The sequence below is a fragment of the Dreissena polymorpha genome, chromosome 16 (genome assembly GCF_020536995.1).
Source record: "Dreissena polymorpha isolate Duluth1 chromosome 16, UMN_Dpol_1.0, whole genome shotgun sequence".
In the NCBI taxonomy this organism is placed as follows: domain Eukaryota; kingdom Metazoa; phylum Mollusca; class Bivalvia; order Myida; family Dreissenidae; genus Dreissena; species Dreissena polymorpha.
The window spans coordinates 10,147,441-10,167,524 of NC_068370.1; the positions used below are offsets into that span (position 1 = coordinate 10,147,441).

The 20,084-nt window shown below is 34.7% G+C and overlaps 2 protein-coding genes across 2 annotated transcripts in view; one reads left to right on the forward strand and one right to left on the reverse strand.

Annotated features, from left to right (window-relative positions):
- The first annotated feature begins 623 nt into the window (after nucleotides 1–623).
- Nucleotides 624–16,025, forward strand: LOC127861886 (prolactin regulatory element-binding protein-like). Its single transcript, XM_052400601.1, has 9 exons — nucleotides 624–764; nucleotides 3,794–3,986; nucleotides 4,628–4,878; nucleotides 6,377–6,460; nucleotides 6,820–6,935; nucleotides 8,794–8,970; nucleotides 9,442–9,514; nucleotides 11,407–11,566; nucleotides 12,262–16,025. Exons 1-9 carry the CDS (start codon nucleotides 633–635, stop codon nucleotides 12,345–12,347), a joined length of 1,272 nt encoding a protein of 423 aa, XP_052256561.1. The 5' UTR covers nucleotides 624–632; the 3' UTR covers nucleotides 12,348–16,025.
- An 834-nt stretch (nucleotides 16,026–16,859) lies between these two features.
- LOC127862836 (tubulointerstitial nephritis antigen-like) overlaps nucleotides 16,860–20,084 on the reverse strand; it is a 31,770-nt gene continuing 28,545 nt past the window's right edge. The window contains exons 9-11 of the mRNA XM_052402094.1: nucleotides 19,605–19,731; nucleotides 17,879–17,921; nucleotides 16,860–17,534 (exon numbers count right to left, since the gene is read on the reverse strand). Of these exons, the coding sequence (XP_052258054.1) occupies nucleotides 17,277–17,534; nucleotides 17,879–17,921; nucleotides 19,605–19,731 (428 nt within the window). The 3' untranslated portion in view covers nucleotides 16,860–17,276. The remainder of the gene's footprint in view (nucleotides 17,535–17,878; nucleotides 17,922–19,604; nucleotides 19,732–20,084) is intronic.

Consider the following 20,084-nt stretch of genomic DNA (forward strand, 5'->3'; position numbering starts at 1 on the left):
ATTCAAAATTTCAATGTATTTTAAAAATCATCTGACTAGAGTCATAGATGTCAGCAACCGACTCCAAGGATATTATGTAAGGCCTTTCGCGACCTGTTAGCACAGTTGCATGTGCAATGTGTCTTCAAGAATTCTTTCGTAGAGAAGATTTCGACATACATGTTGTATGCATTAATTAATTTTCGTAATCGAGGCTTTTTAATTAACTTTTAGTAAATACTGGTAGTTTAGTCACTATTCCAATTTGTTAAATCATCTACGAATGGGTAAATCTGGAATTGATAAAAAAAACGCTTTACTTAAACACATGCATAGGAGCTATACGAAGAAACAACAGATGGCATCACATTAACCAAGAGCCAGTTAAGTTAAGGTTAATTAGAACACTCACAATAATGACATCAACCGTGCGATACAAATCGGAAAAAAATATAACGAGTTGCATACATTATTGTTTGCCATTATTCATTTTTTTAAATTCAGACGGTTAAAAGAAGTCGAACAGTTTAGCTTTTAAACATTGCCAAGTCCAAACTGATCTTTTTTGCAACTTTGAGTCGGTGTAACCGCAATTAATAAGTGTTTTTTAACCTTTTGTTACTTTTATAATCAAGCCTGTCAAATCTGCCAACATGGCTCCGAAAACGGGAATGTTGCTAGCAAAATCTGATTTTCCGATGTATACTGTAAAATCTTTAGATGAGAGACATTTTGTCGTTGCTGGTGGTGGTGGGCAAGCAAAAACCGGAGTGGCAAACTCAATTGTAAGCGCGTCTTATTGTTGGCTGGTCTCAAACAGTTGACATCTGTCTAAATGATGCCTGTGTACTTTTGCTTAAGTTAAGTTCTTAAAAATATCGCGGTTGCTCATATGTATAATACAAAGCACCACGTTTATGGGAAATACGCTTAAAGGTGACAGGTCATACAGAGTGGAAATTTTTAGTATATTCATGTAATGATGTATCTTTGGTAGTAGCCTGTAACACAGTAGTCTCACGGTTCTTAAGGAGTATTCACTTGCGTCTAGAAACTATTTTAATATATCAGATAAATAATTTAAAGACAATCATATTCAAATTAACTTTATTGGATGATTGCCTTTTTCTGTACCCCAGTTACTTTGTAATACACATTTAACTTTAAAGCTTCAATGAACCTAAAAAAGTCAAAACGGCCCCAAGTCATAACGGCCCCTAGTTAAAATGACCGAAAACTTGGTCAAAACAGCCCCAAATTTGGTCAAAACGGCCCCACTTTGGTCAAAACGGCCTCAAAGACAGTTTTTAAGTTGGTCAAAACGGCCCACATTTGGTCAAAACGGCCCCACATTTAGTCAAAACGGCCCCACAGATAGGCAAAACGGCCCCACATTTAGTCAAAACGGCCCCACAGGTAGTCAAAACGAAATAGAAAATCAGAAGAAAAAATATATACGAAATGTACTTCTGTTATTTTCTTAGTTAAATCTGCAATTACAACTTTAAAGGATTTCGTTAATTTTACGTACATACAAACATATCATACAAATATTGATTGCGCCTTATTATATAATAATTCTAAATTGTTCAACTCACAAATAACTGATTGCGTCGGTTCTTAATTGAAAATAATTTGTTTGCCGGCGATAATGAGCGTAAGTTAATTATGACAATAAATTATGTTTATTTGAGAAATTAGACTAATTGTAAATATACTATAATTATCACATGTTTATCACAATCAAAAGGTTATTGATAACTTGTGATCTTATTTGAAGTCGTAATTGAAGTTAACTAAAAAGGAATTAAAGGTGCTTTAAATGTATTGTTTAAAGCAAACTGTTGAGCATAATCTGCACAAGTGTCATGTTCATTGTATCAGTATTGGTATAGACCAGTGGTACCCAAGAGACCAGAGGAAGTTGAAATGAATGAGTGATGAACTTATTAATGACAGAAATCAATCAAGATATTGATTTAGCTGGGCGTTTGTGCGTTTGTTTTACAGTGTTGCTAGTGTGAAACACTGAAACATTTTCGTTATTTCTTGTCAATTATTATGTTCGACAACTATTAGAATGTAATTGATACAAATAGAACATTTTTTCACAGAAATCATACTTATATATCTCTTTTTTTCTTCCTGTCAATTATAATGTTTGACAACTATTAGAAACTATTTGATAATTATTATGTTTTACTATAAAAAAAATACTCATATTCTTACTCATAAATATCTTTCTTGTCAATTGTTATGTTAGAATGTACTTGATACAAATAGAATTAACTCATTTTTTTAAAGAAATCTTACTTATATATCTCATTTTTCATACTTTCTTGACTATTATTATAATCTATTTGATACTTATTATGTTTAACAACAATTGTTATGTTTGATTATTCAACATGCATATCTTCAAATAAACACAATGTTGAACAAAGTTCTTTGTTACACAGTGGGGCCGTTTTGACCAACTTAAAAACTGTCTTTGGGGCCGTTTTGACCAAAGTGGGGCCGTTTTGACTATTTTTGACTAGGGGCCGTTTTGACTGGGGCCGTTTTGACTAGCTCCCGATTACAAGACTGAGGTATTAAACTTATAATAAAAAATAATAAAACTTAATGGTGTATATTTATAGTCTGCAATATTTCTCCCACCAAACTGCCCCTAATGCGCTTTAATTTCCCCCTAAACAGGCTTTTTGTGCTATTTTTGCTCTTTTTTTATTAATCAACCACATGTAAAAAAAATTTCTAAGAGTTGACTTCACTATGCCCCTATGCCCGTATGAGTAAAAAACAATAGTATATTATGTACTTTCATGCATATGCCAATATGTCAATGATATGAGTGTGTTGTTTTTTTCTTTATACTCATACTTGATGGTTCTTTTCTTAAACACTTAGATAATTCAATGCACATAATTTATTATTTACATTTTGTATACAATATTTAAAAGTGGCAAATTGTTACAAGATATATGTATCATATAACCCAAATCATCACTTCTCCTTAATTTCTTCCCACTTCTCCTTAACAAAAGACATGGGAGAAGTGACCTCTCAAAAATGTGACACTAGACTGACCCTTGTCCTGTAACCCACTGTTTGCCACACCTTGATTATGTTTGTATTATTATATGTGATTCCTGAATTAGAATGAATAAAGATGTGTGTTTTCCCAATGTCAACTTTCACCTTACCCCCAGGAGATTGTTAAAAACTTAATTGATATTACAGTGTAGTCTTTGAATGATTTTCAGGAAACGTCAGCTTTACAAGCCCCAAAATTTAAAATTGCTAAAATTCATCTGAACTTGCTCAACGGGGACAAAATTTTTTACTGATAAAGAAATTGTAATTAAAAAAATAAAAAATCATCTGTTTAGTACCTTTCCTTTTGGCAGTCAGGAATTTTGTCATCTTGCCCAAATCAATATATTCTCATCACAGCCTTTTGGCATTTGGGCCAGTTTAAAAGCAGTACATGTAAGTGAAATAATGTATTTTTGTAAATTTTTGCAAGCAAAACAATACAATAATCATGATGTATTGACATAAAAAAGATTAGTGTATGATTCAAAGAACACGATGTGTATTGACATAAAAATATTAGTGTATGATTCAAAGAACACGATGTGTAATGACATAAAAATATTAGTGTATGATTCAAAGAACACGAGTCATAATCTCATAACTGCTTTAGTTTTTCATGTCTTTGTCTCAGTAAAGCAAACTTTAGTTGGCACGAGTGCTATGAAGTAAATTAAATTGCATAAAACGTTCTGATGCATGTACTTCTTTTTGATAGGAAATATACGAATTAAGAGCAACAGAAGATGGATACATGGTAAGCAGTGTGTGTCGACATGATGTGGGTCCCCAGGCTCCCATGAACAGCGCTTGTGCCTTTGATGGACGAAACCATTTGTTAGCTGCTGGCATGGATGATGAATGCCATCTGTTCTCAATAAAATATAAAGTCATAAGCCCTTCTAAGAAAGGTACTGTGCAAAATTTACTTTTTATACCCCCGGTAGGGTGGCATATAGCAGTTGAACTGTCTGTGCGTCAGTCCGTCTGTGCGTCCGTCCGAAAACTTTAACATTGGCCATAACTTTTGCAATATTGAAGATAGCAACTTGATATTTGGCATGCATGTGTATCTCATGGAGCTGCACATTTTGAGTGGTGAAAGGTCATCCTTCAAGGTCAAAGGTAAAAAAACAAATCCAAGGGAAGTAATAAGCTTTAAAGGGAGATAATTATCTGTATCTGCAAAATGATAAAAAAATGAAAATAAATCAAAGCGGCGCAGTAGGGGGCATTGTGTTTTGAATGTTTTGTCAATTTATCATATAGAATGGCTTTGATTTTTTCGATAGGTCAAGTATATTATAGAATTTCAGGTCAGTGAACCTGTCTGTAAGTAATAAATAGGATATTATAGGTTCTGTACATGATTCAAAGGTTTAAAAATTCCATAAATGACTATAACTGCTTAACAGTAAAAAAACAAGAAGTCACACAATTTAGAGAAACGTGATGTTTGCTTCAGAGAAATGTTATTATACAGTTGCTTACTTTAACCACATGATTGTAAACAGGTGTTCAGCCTTTGTTTTTTTTCATATCTTTTTTTCAGACCAAAAGACAACAATAGACTCTTTAAAAAGAAGAAATCAACCTGATGATAAAAGTGAGACACAACCTAATGGAACAGACACAAACACTGAGTCGGATAGTGCCAAGCATATCTCGTTTGAAGTTCTTAATTTACGGACAGTAACAACAGATTTTTTAAAAGGCGGAGGTTTTCAGAAGTGTGTTCAGTTTAGTCCTGATAGAAGCATTCTGGCCACAGGAGGCGGGGATGGACATCTCAGGGTGTGGAAGGTACATGGGCTGCTTTTATGAAGATTTAAAGGCTTTTAAATGAGTCGGTCTGTTGGTCCCTTTGTTGGTTGGTTTTGTTGGTTGGTTTAAGGGATTTTGTGGGTGTATTTTTTGTTTGTGTTGTTTGTATTGGTTTGTTTGTTGGCTTTTTTCGAATACATAAAAAGTAAGGGGAACGAACTTCTTAAGAATGTTTCAATCCATTAAATTGAAACTGAAAATGTGTAAGCACAATTTAGTGAAGATTAGGAAACATAATTTTCCATCACAATCCACATATTTCTGAGTTAAAGAACATAATAACTCAAAATCAACCAATATTTCGTACAATATTTCAAAAAATAAAGTTGACACATACAAAATCAATGTTTTCTATAGCAATAGCCAAAATTTAAACGGTAGACGTGGTCTGGTAACAAAGATTTAACGAGAAACAAAATGCTCGTTTATATTTTTTGTTCAACAATATATTTCATGTGAATTTCCGGCTACGATATCTGAACATTTTCAGGTGAATGCGACATTGGCTTCGGGCAGCTTTGGGAGCGCGACGTAGTTCTTATGAATTTTTTTTATGTGTTAACTTAATTTTTTTAAATGTACGAAATATTCGTTTACTTTGAGTGTTAATGAGCTTTTAATGGCACTTGGACTGAGTCATTTTTTATGCTGAACATGTTTAAACTTTGAGGAGCCACCTACTTTTATATTTTTTAAGGTATTCAATTGGAACTTGAAATATGCCATCACCATAAAATGTAGATATGCTTTCATATGCAGTGATCAACACTTTCCTGCGTTTTGTTGACTTGTTGTGCAAAACACATTTTTCATGAGTTATGTGCCCTTGAACATGGCCCATTCTATGGCAGAGGCATAAAATATTCTAAGCTTTCACATTTCTCAAGTGATTCAATTAAAATTTAAAATATGTCATTACCATCAAGTGTAAATATGCAAGACTCAATTTGGATGTGCAATCAACCATACGCTATGGAGTTATGTGCCCTTCAATGTAGCCTTTTTATGATAAAGGCATACAATTGTCTAAGTTTTTAGACTTTCACATTTCCAAGGCAGTTTAATTCAAACTTACAACATGTTATATCCATGAATTGCACATGTACGAGAGTCAATTTTCACAGGCAGTGATCCATTTATTTCTGTGTTAAAACTTATACTAAGCCTAACAGCCATTGGCAGTGCTGATAATCATATGACGAAGCAGTGTGGGTTAAGTTTTAGTCACGTTTGTGACTAAGGTCTTTTTAAACTTATTCTTAAATTGAATTTTTAAGTTAAGTTCAAACTTTCTGAAAACTAAAATTAAAACGTATGTTTGAACTTCTACATGACAAATAATAAGCCTTTATACTCACACATTTTGGTTGCAGCTTTTGTGTTAATGTCTTTGAAATTGCTTTTAACTGTCTTTTTTTGTTAACATGTTATATGCCTGTTATTTGTGAAGTGTCTATTTTATTGATGGGGTTTTCAGGTCGACGATTTTACAAAACTTCACGACATTGAAGCTCATAAAACAGAAATAGATGACATAGCATTTTGTCCAAAGGGTAAAAGGGTAAGTTTTTAACTGTTAAGGAATTTCTAGATATTGAAAAACACTTTATACAAGAAAAATGTCAGTGGTATGTTGTAAAGAATTAAAAGAGGATAAGACAAATAAAATATTTGAACACATCTTTTATTAGACTTTAACAATAAAGTTCAGAGAAAATGACAACCTATTGTAACTAAACATGTTAGTAATCAATATCGAGTGCTTTTGAAAGAAAATACTTGTTCAACTAATCAATTGATATCTCATTTGTCAGAACATTGACAAGAAATATTATCTCTGTTTGTTGTGAAGAAATACTACAGAACCTACATGTGCTGTATTTTATCCCAGTATTAGTTTTTGTTCCTGTTTTCTCATAGATAGTCACAGTATCACGTGGCAACACGTTCTCTGTGTGGAACACTGCTGATGGCAAGAGGCACATGGATGTGGAATGGCCCGGCAAGGCAGGCATGCATAGGTTCAGGGCCTGCAGGTACACGCACCTTCTAGTTGCATCAATGTGTCTATGTAACATGTGCTTTACATCAATGTGTCCATGTAACATGTGCTTTACATCAATGTGTCCATGTAACATGTGCTTTACATCAATGTGTCCATGTAACATGTGCTTTACATCAATGTGTCCATGTAACATGTGCTTTACATCAATGTGTCCATGTAACATGTGCTTTACATCAATGTGTCCATGTAACATGTGCTTTACATCAATGTGTCCATGTAACATGTGCTTTACATCAATGTGTCCATGTAACATGTGCTTTACATCAATGTGTCCATGTAACATGTGCTTTACATCAATGTGTCCATGTAACATGTGCTTTACATCAATGTGTCCATGTAACATGTGCTTTACATCAATGTGTCCATGTAACATGTGCTTTACATCAATGTGTCCATGTAACATGTGCTTTACATCAATGTGTCCATGTAACATGTGCTTTACATCAATGTGTCCATGTAACATGTGCTTTACATCAATGTGTCCATGTAACATGTGCTTTACATTAATGTGTCCATGTAACATGTGCTTTACATCAACTCTAAATTGAGTCTTGCTTTGGGAAAATGAAGCCTTATGCATGTATAAAAAGTGTCGTGCCTAATTAGCCTTAGCAGACAACAATTCACCTTTGGCAGGGGATAAACTGTCTTTGATAGCTTTATGCTATACCACCGCAAACAAAGTTTGCAATATGGTTTATAGGTTGTCATAATGTTATTTGGAGCGAACCTCTTCCACATTTCATAAGGTAATGAATTTATTTGAACTTTGATATCACCATGAAGTATAGATATGCAAGACACGCTTTTCATGTGCAGTGATCTACACATTATTGTCACCTGCCGGTGAAACCGGAGGGGACATGGTTTGCGCTCTGTCTGTCAGTCAGTCTGTCACACTTTTCTGGATTCTGCAATCCTTTAAAAGTTCTTCATATATTTTTCATGAAACTTGAAGCACAGACAATATGGACATTATGCACATCATTTCATTTTGTTCCTACGTCAAGAATTCTGGTTGCTATGGGAACAAATATATATTTTTTTAAATCTGAAAATGGTTGAGTTTCACCTTTAGGGGTCTTGGCAATAGTCTTGTTGAGTTATGTCCCCTTGTGGTTACCATGTGTCCAGCATCCATCATCTTGTGTGGTTCATTGTGCATTGTCAACCTTTAGTTAATTAACACTTTAAAGGCCACTTATTTTCCAATGTTAATGAAAAAAGATCATTATGTTTATTTTTACAATTTCTATGCTGAGTTCCAACTTTGGTGATATGACATGCGTCCTAATCTAAGTCAACAGGTTAAATCTTAGAAAGACCATGTTAATACTCCAGAAGCCACTTAAATAACTTAATCTTAATAAACTTGGTCATAAGCTAATCTTAACATAACTAGGCTGAGTTTAAATCTGGTTTATGTTTGTCAAAAAATAAGGTCACGAGGTTAACCCTTACAGTGCGGGAACCGAGTTGTGAAGGCCTTTGCAAACAGTTTGGATCCAGATGAGACGCCACAGAACGTGGCGTCTCATCTGGATCCAAACTGTTTGCTATTCTGATAGTATTCTTTGAAAAAAAATCGAAGAAAATGCTAATTTTAGAAATTTAGCAGACGACATTTTAGCAGACGACAAATTTCCCAGCATGCAAAGGGTTAAATCTTAGACTTTGAATCTGGATCACAATGCTCTATTCAAGTATGAGCAAATGTACAATTATGTAATATTTTCCATGTTAAGTAATATAACTGTTGTCAATATAAACCATTCTTGAATAAAAAAAGTCAGCTGAGTGGCATCATATCGTGCCTATTGTGGTTACAGATTTGGTGTGCGAGATGGGAGCTTAGAGAAGGGACACAACCTGTACACCATTAACATTCCTGTGCAGCGTAGCAGCAAACCAGACCCGTGCTTCCTGGCCCAGTGGGATGGCGAAACGTTCAAGCCACGTCTTATCATGAACGCTGGAACTGAGGTCCTCTCAGCCATGGCCGTCAGGTTGGCGTAATTTTTACAGTGATTGCCAATAAGTTCCAATTCTAAATTGAAATTGAAACACGTTATAGCTTCACTAGAAAGAGAACCAGTTTATATTTTCCAAAACGCTTGTCTTGTCAGTTTGGTATTTCTTCAGGGATTGCTTTTTTAATTGTTTTTATGATTTCTGTTTGTTATTTTTATGAGAGATTTATTAACATGATTTATTTCTAGAGCTATCATTAATTTTCTTTAATAATTAAATTTTTGAACCATGGATGAATATTTCAGTTATTTTAATATTTTTTGCATTGCCATTTGACAGATACTAAAAAGTGAACTCTTGGTTTAAGCCCTAATTCACTTGTAGACAAGAATGAACACTTACTTAGGATAAGTTCTCAAATAGACCTGGAATTGACATAGGATTTTATTTCACTTTGCCATCCTGTTGACTGTTGAAAACAATTGTTTAACCTTTTGTTGTTTCAGTCCAGATGGTGTGTATGTTGGAGTTGGGATGATGTCAGGCAGTGTGGCAGTGTACATCTCATTCAGTCTCCAGGTATGGGCTTAACTGAGCCTATATCAGGGAAAACTGGGCTCGATACATGTGTGTTAAGTGTTGTTCAAGACTAGCCTGTGCAGTCTCCCAAGGCTAATCAGTGATGACACTTCGGTTTTTTATGAAATGCTTTGTTTAACGGAAGTCCCTTCTAAACAAAAATCCAGTTACGGCTGAAAGTGTAGAATCTGATGGGCCTGTGTGGACTGCACTAGGCCATTCTGGGACTACACTTTACACACATGTATTAAGCCCAGTTTTCTCAGAACAAGACTATTCAGTAACAAAGATTACTTGGTGTATAATCTTGAGAACACAAATAACTTTCAAGGTCAAAGTAGGATGCAGGCAACTTTATTGCCCTGTAATAACCATATTCGTTATAATGAATGATATGTATAAGATGTGTCATTGGATAAGATAGCTCATTGATCATTTTCTTGACAATAAAACCCAATGCTCTTTAAGTTTCAAGTGATAGGCATTCTTCAAGATGTGCTGATATTTCACATTCAGAAATTTGTTCAATGCCGTTTATAAAATGGTCCATGCTGTGTGAATAAGGGGTTTAATGCATGTTTGTTAAGTGCTGTCCGTGATGATATTTTTCGTTCAAAGAAAGTATCTTTTTAGAAAAAATCAAGTTTAGGCAGAAAGTGTCGTCGCTGATTACTATGTGCAGACTGCACAGGCTTATCTGGGAAGACATTCTACGCACATGCATTTAACTACTTTTTCACAGAGCGTGTCTCAGATATTTTACATGTGATAATACCCCACTCCCTTGCTTCAAAGAAGAGTTTTTATGCTCCCCCAAATTTTTTGGGGTAAGCATATAGTCGCCGCTTCGTCTGTCCGTGCGTCCGTCTGTGCACAATTTTTGTCCAGGCTATTTCTCAGCAATTAATGACCGGAATTCAATTAAACTTTATGGGAAGCTTCACTACCAACAGGAGATGTGCATATAATCAGCCTGTTATGGTCGGATTATTTTTCACAGAGTTACGGCCCTTTGAAATTTTCCATTAACTGTACATATAGTGCAATTCTTGTCCGGGCTATTTCTCAGCAACTAAAGACTGGAATTCAATGAAACTTTATGGGAAGCTTCACTACCAAGAGGAGATGTGCATATTATTAGTGCATATTATCAGCCGGTTCTCGTCGGATGATTTTTCACAGAGTTTTGGCCCTTTGAAATTTTCCATTGTACATATAGTGCAATTCTTGTCCGAGCTATTTCTCAGCAACTTATTACGATATTCAATGAAACTTTATTGGAAGCTTCACTACCAACAGGAGATGTGCATATTATCAGCCGATTATGGTCGGATGATTTTTCACAGAGTTATGGCCCTTTGAAATTTTCTATAAACTGTACATATAATGCAATTCTTGTCCGGGCTATTTCTCCCCAACTACTGACTGGAATTCAATGAAGCATTATGGGAAGCTTAACTATCTTGAGGAGATGCGCATGTTATTTGTTGGTTCTGGTTAGATTATTTATTTAGAGAGTTATGGCCCTTTGAAATTTTTTAAGATGCTAAACCATCCATCGTATTATTTTGTCCAAAGTTATGCCCCTCAAGACGTTTCCTTTTATCTGAATATATTGTGTAATATTGTGAAAAAAAAATCTTTGGGGAGCATCACCCGTCTCCGACGGTTTCTTGTTTGTTTTGAAATCATAATGAACACCTGTCTGTCCATAGAAGCACCTTTTAAGTAGCAGCCCTGTCCAAAAAAGTTCTTGCACACTTTTCATTATAAAAGGCTTGTGCATTTATATAAGTAAATCTTGGAGGATGCTGCATGCACATGGATTAAGCACCATTTTCCCAGAGAGTGGCCCATATAATAATTCCTGCTTGTTTTGTTCCCTCTCTCAGAAATTGTACTACGTGAAGGAGGCCCACAACATCTTCGTGACAGGGTTGTCGTTCCTGCCGGTGTCGGAGAGCGTGGCTGCTGTCAGTGACGCCCAGGACTTCAGCCTGCTCAGCATCTCCGCTGACAACACCGTACGCCTGCACCAGGAGCCTACCAGAGGTGAGACTTAGAGAGCATACGGTACCTGCTCTACATTTCTCTCACGAGGCTTATTCAATCTGAAAGTTTTGAAGTAATTTTGTGCATGTTAAATAGGGACAGTGAGTCATTTGTTATCATTATTGTTCCAATAATCATTATGCAATCTATTATTTCAAACACCAATTATGTCCAGTTTTTATAACTCGCCATGCTAATGTTAATGATAATGTTTATAGTGAGAGTATAAGTTGCCCTCACCACCCATAATAGTTCAGGCAATATATGATTCTTAAATAAATCGGCACAAATTATCATTATATCAAGATGTCTTGTTGCTAGAAAACAGCAGTTTTGCTTGTTAAAGGTCAAGGTCACATTTGACATTTGAAATTATGATTAGTTCTTTTATGGTAATTATGATTTTATGTGAACATCAGTTCTGTATCTTTGAGTTAATTTGCACAATTGTTATCATTTCAAGACTCCATGTTGTATGCACCAGCTATGGTGCCGGCTTGAAGGTCACTGTCTTAATTGTGAAATAATATATGTGTGGAGAAACAGTCGGGCCCATTATGCTTGGTTAACTGTTCACATTGAGTCCGTCACTCATTTCTGTGTCATATCAGGGTAAGGAGGTAATTAATTATGATGTCATTGTAAACATGCATGTTAATGCTCTTAAACTGTGTGATGGCCTTGTGTCATTTCAGCTTCCTACAGTGCAGTTGTTCTCATAGTGGGGTTGCTGTTCATGATAGCTGCACTCTTCTGGATATTGGCTCACATGGGGTTATGACCTCTGGGATTTCATGATAGACCTTTTCTTTATATGATGTCCAAGAAATATGCATGGCAAGTAGCACAGTGCTGGAAATTAGTGCTTTCTGATAAGATGCAAAAATTGTCTTGCTCCAAAATTTCTGAAGAAAGATGTAAATGAGATTGTGATTAGTTGTCATTTTAGTGTGAATTTAGAATTGAAAAGATGGTTATTAATTGTTAATAATTGGAATTTTGTAAATAATTTTTGATTGGTTGTTATTGAACATGATATACCGGTATCTGTACAGATATAAGTGGGGTTAGTTTTTCTGAAAATATTTTTTTCTTCACAATATGATGTTATCAAAGCTAATGCAATTATCGATACATAAACCGGTATTTGGGGTCTGTAATATGTTTTTGTTCTATGTTTTCAATTTTGTGGAATGTGAATCAACACTCAGTTTTCTGAGCCAACAAAGTTTGTTTCTGCCTAAAATTATAAGGACTAATGCAAATATCATACTCTTATTAAGTAGAAACTGTTCTCTACAAGCCATGCGAAAGACTTTCCTCGAACATATCTGATAAAATTTGCTGAGGTCCAATAATATCTCCAAAACTGTCGGACACGAGAAATTGACGGACCTTGTGTCCGACAATAAAAAACAATATGTAAAACTTTGGTTTAAAATGAACACAACACTAGGAATATGTAATTAAATAACTGTTTCACGTTCCTTTTACTTCGATAAATTTTTTAACTTTAAAATAAAATGAATTCGAACGGCAATCTTTGCTAGTACATAACAAACTCCAAGCGCAATTCTAAAATTACAGCTGCCGCTTAGAACATATGTACAGAGTAACGTCGAGATATAACGAGAATATTAATACGACATAAACACTAAACACGTTCTTTCTGGTATGGCTGGAAAGTGAACAGCAATTAAAAGTAAACAAAAGTAACAAAGGGTATGCAACGGGGAAAAGTACCTGTTTCAACACGGACGTGGCCATATTGATCATCACTATGAGAGTACTAGTGTTTTATATTTCTGTATAAAATTACTTGTAACGTATACACACAATTTTCTTCACTTTTAACTGAAAGTTGTACCATATGTTTTCATACAATAGGTTTAAATTAAGTTTTAATTTTATTGTATTTAGAATTGTTAAATATTGTGAACGTCATAATAATAATAATAAAATCTATAAATTTTATTTTATTTTGTTTGGTCAAAGAAGAACGAGGTCCAGTAAAAAGCCGCTTATGTCCGAAAATTTTATAAGTTTTTATTTTATATCGCACTTTATGTCCGGTAAGATTTTTTTGTCTTTCGCATGGGTTAGTTGTCTATATTTATTTATTTCAGGACCACTTTTGTAAGTCTAACCAGGTCTTGGTATATATTTTCAACATTTGAAATATCAGTATATATCAATTGAACTCTTTTTGGCTCACCTGAGCACAATGTGCTAAATGGTGAGCTTTTGTGATCGCCCTTTGTCAGCCATCTGTCGTGCGTTGTGCGGCGTCAACATTTGCCTTGTTAACACTTTTGAAGCCACATTTATTGTCCCTTATTCATGAAATTTGTTCAGAAGATTTTTGCCTATGATATCTTTGGCGAGTTTGATCATGGTTTCAATTGGTTGAAAAAACATTACCACCCTAAATTCACATTTATTGTCCACTCTTCATGAAACATGGTCAGAACATTTGTTTTAATGATGTATTGGATGAGTTTGAAAATGGTTTCGGTTGCTTGAAAAACATGGCTTCCAGGGGGAGGGGCATTTTTCCTTATATGGCAATATATAGCTATAGTAAAACTTTGTTAAAACTCTAGAGGCCACATTTATTGTCAGATCTTCATGAAACATGGTCAGAAGATTTGTCTCAATGATATCTTGGAAAGGTTTGAAAATGGTTTTGGTTGAAAAACATGGCTGCCAGGAGGGGGGCATTTTTCCTTATATGGCTATAGTAAAAACTTGATCACACTCTAAAAGTCACATTTAATGTCCAGTCTTCATGAAACTTGGTCAGAACATTGTTTAAATGATATCTTGTATGAGATTAAAAATGGTTCTGGACTGTTGAAAAACATGGTGGCCAGGGGGTGGTAAATGTATCCTTTTATGGCTATATTAAAACCTTGTTAGCACTCTGAAAGTTACATTTATAGTTCACTCCTCATGAAACTTGGTCAGAACATTTGTTCTAATTATAGCTTGGGCTGCACATAACAGGTTAGTTCATTTGTATCTCAGGTGAGAGACTTTGGGCCTTTGAGGCCCTCTTGTTTATTTAATTTCTTACAAAGACACTTAGTTGTGAGGCCTTCATATAATTGAATATTGGCTGGTTATTCAAGTCGTTCTCAAGTTAAAGAGTGGAAACCCAGAGTTTCCCCTTGCCTGCTGGGACAATGGCATACCCCAGTTGTAGAAATGAAATTGACTTAAAAGCCCACTGGCAAATATGTTATTGATAGGTGCTTCTGGGACTAAGAATTATTTTACAGATTGCAATGTTAATCTACAGATGTTAAACCAATGTAAAATGATGATTTATTTATTATTTTTACATTAAGGGTATCTGCTGTATTCATTATATAAAATGGGATTATAAATTACAATGGTTAAATTTAATTTTGTCAATTGTTACTCAGATATGATTATTGCGAATAAAATATGCACATTCATTAAACTAGAAATGTTTCTATAATTGCAGTCATTGTGCTTTGTATTTAGCTTATCCTTGGTTGTGGTGATAAACGCTATGAAGGTCACATTTATTGACTAATTTTCGTGAAACTTGGTTACAAAATTTGTGACAATAATATCTCAGCCAAAGTTTGAAACTGGGTCACTTGGGGTAAAAACAAGATCACTGTCATAAATTTAAAAAAAAGCTTGTGAACATACTCTAGGCCACATTAATTTACCAAACTTCATGAAAAAGTGTCAAAAGATTTGTTCCATTGAAATCTTGTGTGGGTTTAAAAACTGGGTCAGTAGGTCAAATTAATAAAAAGGTTTTTAACACTCTGGAAACCACATTTATTGCCCAATCTTCTGGAAAGTTATGTTTTGACCAACTAATGATTTTATGAATATTGTTTGGAATAAGTTTTTTTGTTGTTATGATATATGGAATGGGTTTAAAAATGATTGAAGTGTCTTCAAAAGCATGTCTGCCACGTATTGGGGGACGTTTTCTTTTTAAGTCTATTCTGAAAACTTGTGAACGCTAATTCCTTCTTAGAACATTCTAGTTCCTTGAGTTCTTTGGTGAGCGTCTTCAGGCATTTAGACCTCTTGTCCCAATACATTAATTAACTTTTTATCCTAATCCACGTAAGCAAACCTTTAAATGTACATGGTCTTGGTATAGACTATTTGATAGCTCTGGACATTCCAAATGGCCTTCTTTAACTTTCTTGTGTCTTGTTCAAGTCGTATACATGTATAATTATGTACAACATATGTTTGTTGATGCAATTCCTTTATGCTAGTGTCAGAAATCTTTTTAATTGTACCAGGGGATGTATATTATTCCTGATGCATGTCGCACATGTAAAGAAAGATGTACGCATGCACTATTTATTAATTTATTTGTTACATATTACATTTGTTGCATATATACATGTATGTATGTAATGCATTAATAACTAAATAAAATATACTAAGCTATAAAACAGTCAGTATTTTCTATCATTTTTCGGCTCATCAACATTTTCCAGTTTTCAGAAATATATTTTCCAAGATTCCAAGAGCTTTTCTGGAATCCAAAATGAAAATGAGTTCCAGGGGATATTCATGGGAAAATCTTAGGAAGTGCTTAATGGATGGACCATTGTAATCCCTTTACAAAATAATGACTATGTCGGATAACGCCTAACAAATATATTTTCTCCTATTATCAAAATGGTTCTATACCTCCTTAATCTTCCACAATCAAGGCCACTTAGGTAACATTGGAAAAGTGCTTACCGTAACATGTACGCGACAAGGAAAAAAAGTGGAATAAGGAACAAAAAATATGACATTAATTGCTTAAAAGGGTAGTTGCAATTAAGTGTGAATGTTACATTTGATAAAAAAATATGGTAAAAAGCTTGTTAAAATGCGTTTAACTGTTTGAAAATTTCTGAAAGAACGAGTAAATGAAAACACGCGATCAGAGATTAAACCTGAACAAATTGATCACATATTCGTCAGATTTGCCGCACATAAAATTCGTCAAATGCCATACCCGTATGCACATTTTTATTGCGACCGCATGGTCCATTGTTCCCCACAACCGTATTTTTAAGCAGAGTTTTTTGTAATTGTGTGTGTCACTTTGTAATTACACATATTATACGACATATACTGTTTATTTTTTATTAAACAGTTAATAAGACAAAATGGCATATTTAACAAGCTAAATGCGGTAGGCAGAATGTTTATTAAATATTTTCACATTTTGACGCATTGCGCTCGCCGCTGATTATAAGAAAAATGGAATAAAATATTTTTATATGAATTGCTCCTTTGCACAACTGATCACTGTTTTGTGGCCTTTACTAAGCTTCATTGCAATAACAAATATTCACTACTAAAAACTTTTGCTCAATCAGCACTCTTTGCTTCTAATTGCTTGTGATTACACTAAAATCGCTTTCTCGCCATTAATTGGGGGTAAACTGGATGCGACCATTTGAATACATTATTTGGTTAGTTAAAAAGCTTTCCCTTACTTGAGTTTCCGACCACGAAGATGATGCTTTATTTAGAATCATATTGGGTACACACTGGATTTATGTTTCAGTTTCGTTGAAAATAATGTTATGTAACTCTGTCATCTGACAACATTATAAATCAGGAATTAAGGTATAATAGTTCTCGTTTAGTAATGACGGCATGAATTGCCATTTGTATTGTCTTGAACCAAGCCGTATGCAGATTTTCACTTCTGCTTTTTGTGATTGTTCCGTCGCCTGCGATGACGTCTCAAGTGTCGTCTGCCCCTACTTCTGCCTTGTTCAGTGCTCACGCGTACGCGTTCTGCGCGGAATAAGTTGAGCAGTTCCCGTAGCTCCATGTCCGCTTCCACCTTACCCCAGACACCGAGCACGAAGGACTCGATCTCGCACTCGTTTGACCCCCTCTCGATCCGGAAGTAGCCACCTTCGCCCCAGGCCGTACCCCACGAGTTTGCACATAGCTGCAGACAAAGGTAAAATCTCGGGACTTCATTCCGCAATGTTATGTTATGTTCTTTGTTTTATTAACGGTTTAATTAAGTTTATACGTAATTTCTTTTCTGGTTCACAATAACAATACTTTTGCTTTACTAAATATAAATAATTATGTGCGATAATGAAGATAGGAAATTGAAGAAAATGATATAAATTATGTTAATATCTGAAAAACGACTTTACTGAGACCATGATAACGCTCGCTATCTGTATAATATTTTTGACAAAATATGTATGCAATTATGAAAGTATTTTCTACTAATACATTCCCCACCATATTGTCTGTTTTATTCATTTGATCACAGCTTACCCAGTATTTCACGAGTCGCTGACCTATAACTTCCTCGCCCCACCTGAAAACGTAAGAGCATGATGACCGTGTAACATTAACACTTTCGTGTCATTTATGATCAACAACAGACAGACAGACAGACAGAATGTTTTATTGACGTAAACTTTAAAGTTTTTTGTCATTCACAAATAGTTAGTCATACATCTACCTATACTTATATATATTTAATAATACATTATTTTTCTGTGATTTTACACAAATAACAAAATATGCAACTGTCATAAAGAGTTTGGTCCGACTAAATAATGATTTAAAAATTTAATATAAATAATAAATTCGACAAACACGTCTTTGCAAATTACAAAATATGCAACTACAATACTAACGTTTTTCGCGACAGATATATATATATAATTTAATTATTAAATTGTACATAAAATTTGGATGGTGAAACCATAAACATAGTACAAAAGTAAAAATGAGTTATGCAGCGTTTTGTTAGACAAACAAGCACGTGATAAATAAATTGAATTGAAATGTTAGAAAGTACAAATATTTGTGCTGATTTTTATGCATCTATACTATTAGAGACACGCTCGCTTAACATACAGACAATGAATAGAATGAATTGAATTGTTTAATTTCACAGAAATGTCGGAGGATGAAAACCATCAGCAAAATACAGTTATTAGAACGTTATAAAAGAGGAGTTGGTGAGAAAAAAAAAATCACTTACAGATGACGACTAATAGATCAATTAACATTTGAACAACTATGTCCAGGGTGAGTAATGTTGGGACATGTGTTAAGGCTATACATGTACACTTTCTCAGGTTTTTCATTTGTTTTTGTTTGACGTACCCATTATTTCAACACATTTAAACATACTTGGTTTTTTATAGTAGTACATTGATGCCTTGATACACTCTTTTCACAGTGAATGAAGGCTGGGCATATCATAATGAAGTCCTCGTCTACAATATCTCTGACATTACATTTTGTGTACAAGCGCTGAGGTCTTTCTATATTGTTATGTCTACCTGTTTCCAGAGGGGGTAATCACGTGATAGTCAAGATGGCGACGTCCACACCGAGACAGTTATTTTTCGCCGTTTTATACCCTTTATTACTTCTGATTATTTTTTTAAATGACGCTCACTTTCCTGCCATATCAGTAAAAAGTTGATTAGCATTTATTTCGTATTAAAATTCGCTTTAAATCTCGACTTAACTCCCCGCATATTTTCTTAGTGGAGCCTTAATTAGGTCATCCCGCAAAGAAATTTCGCACTGAGTAAAGTCGAGATATAGAACGAATATTACTATGAAATAAAAGCCAGTAACTTTCTTCCTAATATGGCTGGAAAGTGAGCGGAATACAAAATAATAGTTCATGTAATAAAGGGTATAAAACGACGAAAAATACCTGCCTCGGCATGGACGTCGCCATCTTGTCTGTCACGTGATTACCCCCTCTTCGTTTCAATAGCTAATTTATTGGACGAAAGTCGTACATGTGAGCGGCAAATTCGCATACAATTTCTTTGGCAAATACTACAGATAAGGCTCGAATTCCAACGTGCATTTAAATAATTTGTAGGTCATTAATGAGCTGCTATTATTTTAATTGAGTTGTACCAAAATTGTTTAAAAACATCTACATGTAGACGTCAAGTAGATGAAAGAAACGTTACAGAAGATATCAATATGTCGACAAAAAACAAACTCTGACAAGAGAACACACCCGATGATCCGGACGGAATGGTTCAGCCTTCTATCGTCCTCCCGGGAGGCGGAGACCGAGCCCGTGCGCGAGTACTTGTAAACCCCAGAGCGGTACATAAAGAAGTCGTCCTGAACACGGAACGTCGCTGTGGCAAGACACAATCATAGCTGTATACATGAACAGGACAGTGTATGAGTGCATGTAGTCAAAGCAATTCAGTGTAAATAACGGCTATATCCCCGCAAAGATTCTTTCAACTTGAAGCTGTCGCCTTGACTTAGGGCCCTGTGATATCGGCTCATGACTTTTCCTTCCTTTTACTAAATCAGATTAGTTTTGCATGAGAATTCTTCATTTGTTTTGGGATATTCAAAGACGATACAAAAGAAATAATGCTAAACGATTGAACTTCAAGTGTTGAGCCGGCTACTCGTTCCTCCTGCACATCGTCTCAATACCCAATCATTGTACAAATTTAATGAAAATACTTCAAGGGGT

Excerpts from the sequence above, each read along its gene's own strand:
- LOC127861886 (XM_052400601.1), top strand. The coding sequence starts at position 633 with ATGGCTCCGAAAACGGGAATGTTGCTAGCAAAATCTGATTTTCCGATG. Across the intron at positions 3,987-4,627 it reads CATAAGCCCTTCTAAGAAAG|ACCAAAAGACAACAATAGAC; the intron begins GTACTGTGCAAA and ends TCTTTTTTTCAG. Across the intron at positions 8,971-9,441 it reads CTCTCAGCCATGGCCGTCAG|TCCAGATGGTGTGTATGTTG; the intron begins GTTGGCGTAATT and ends TTGTTGTTTCAG.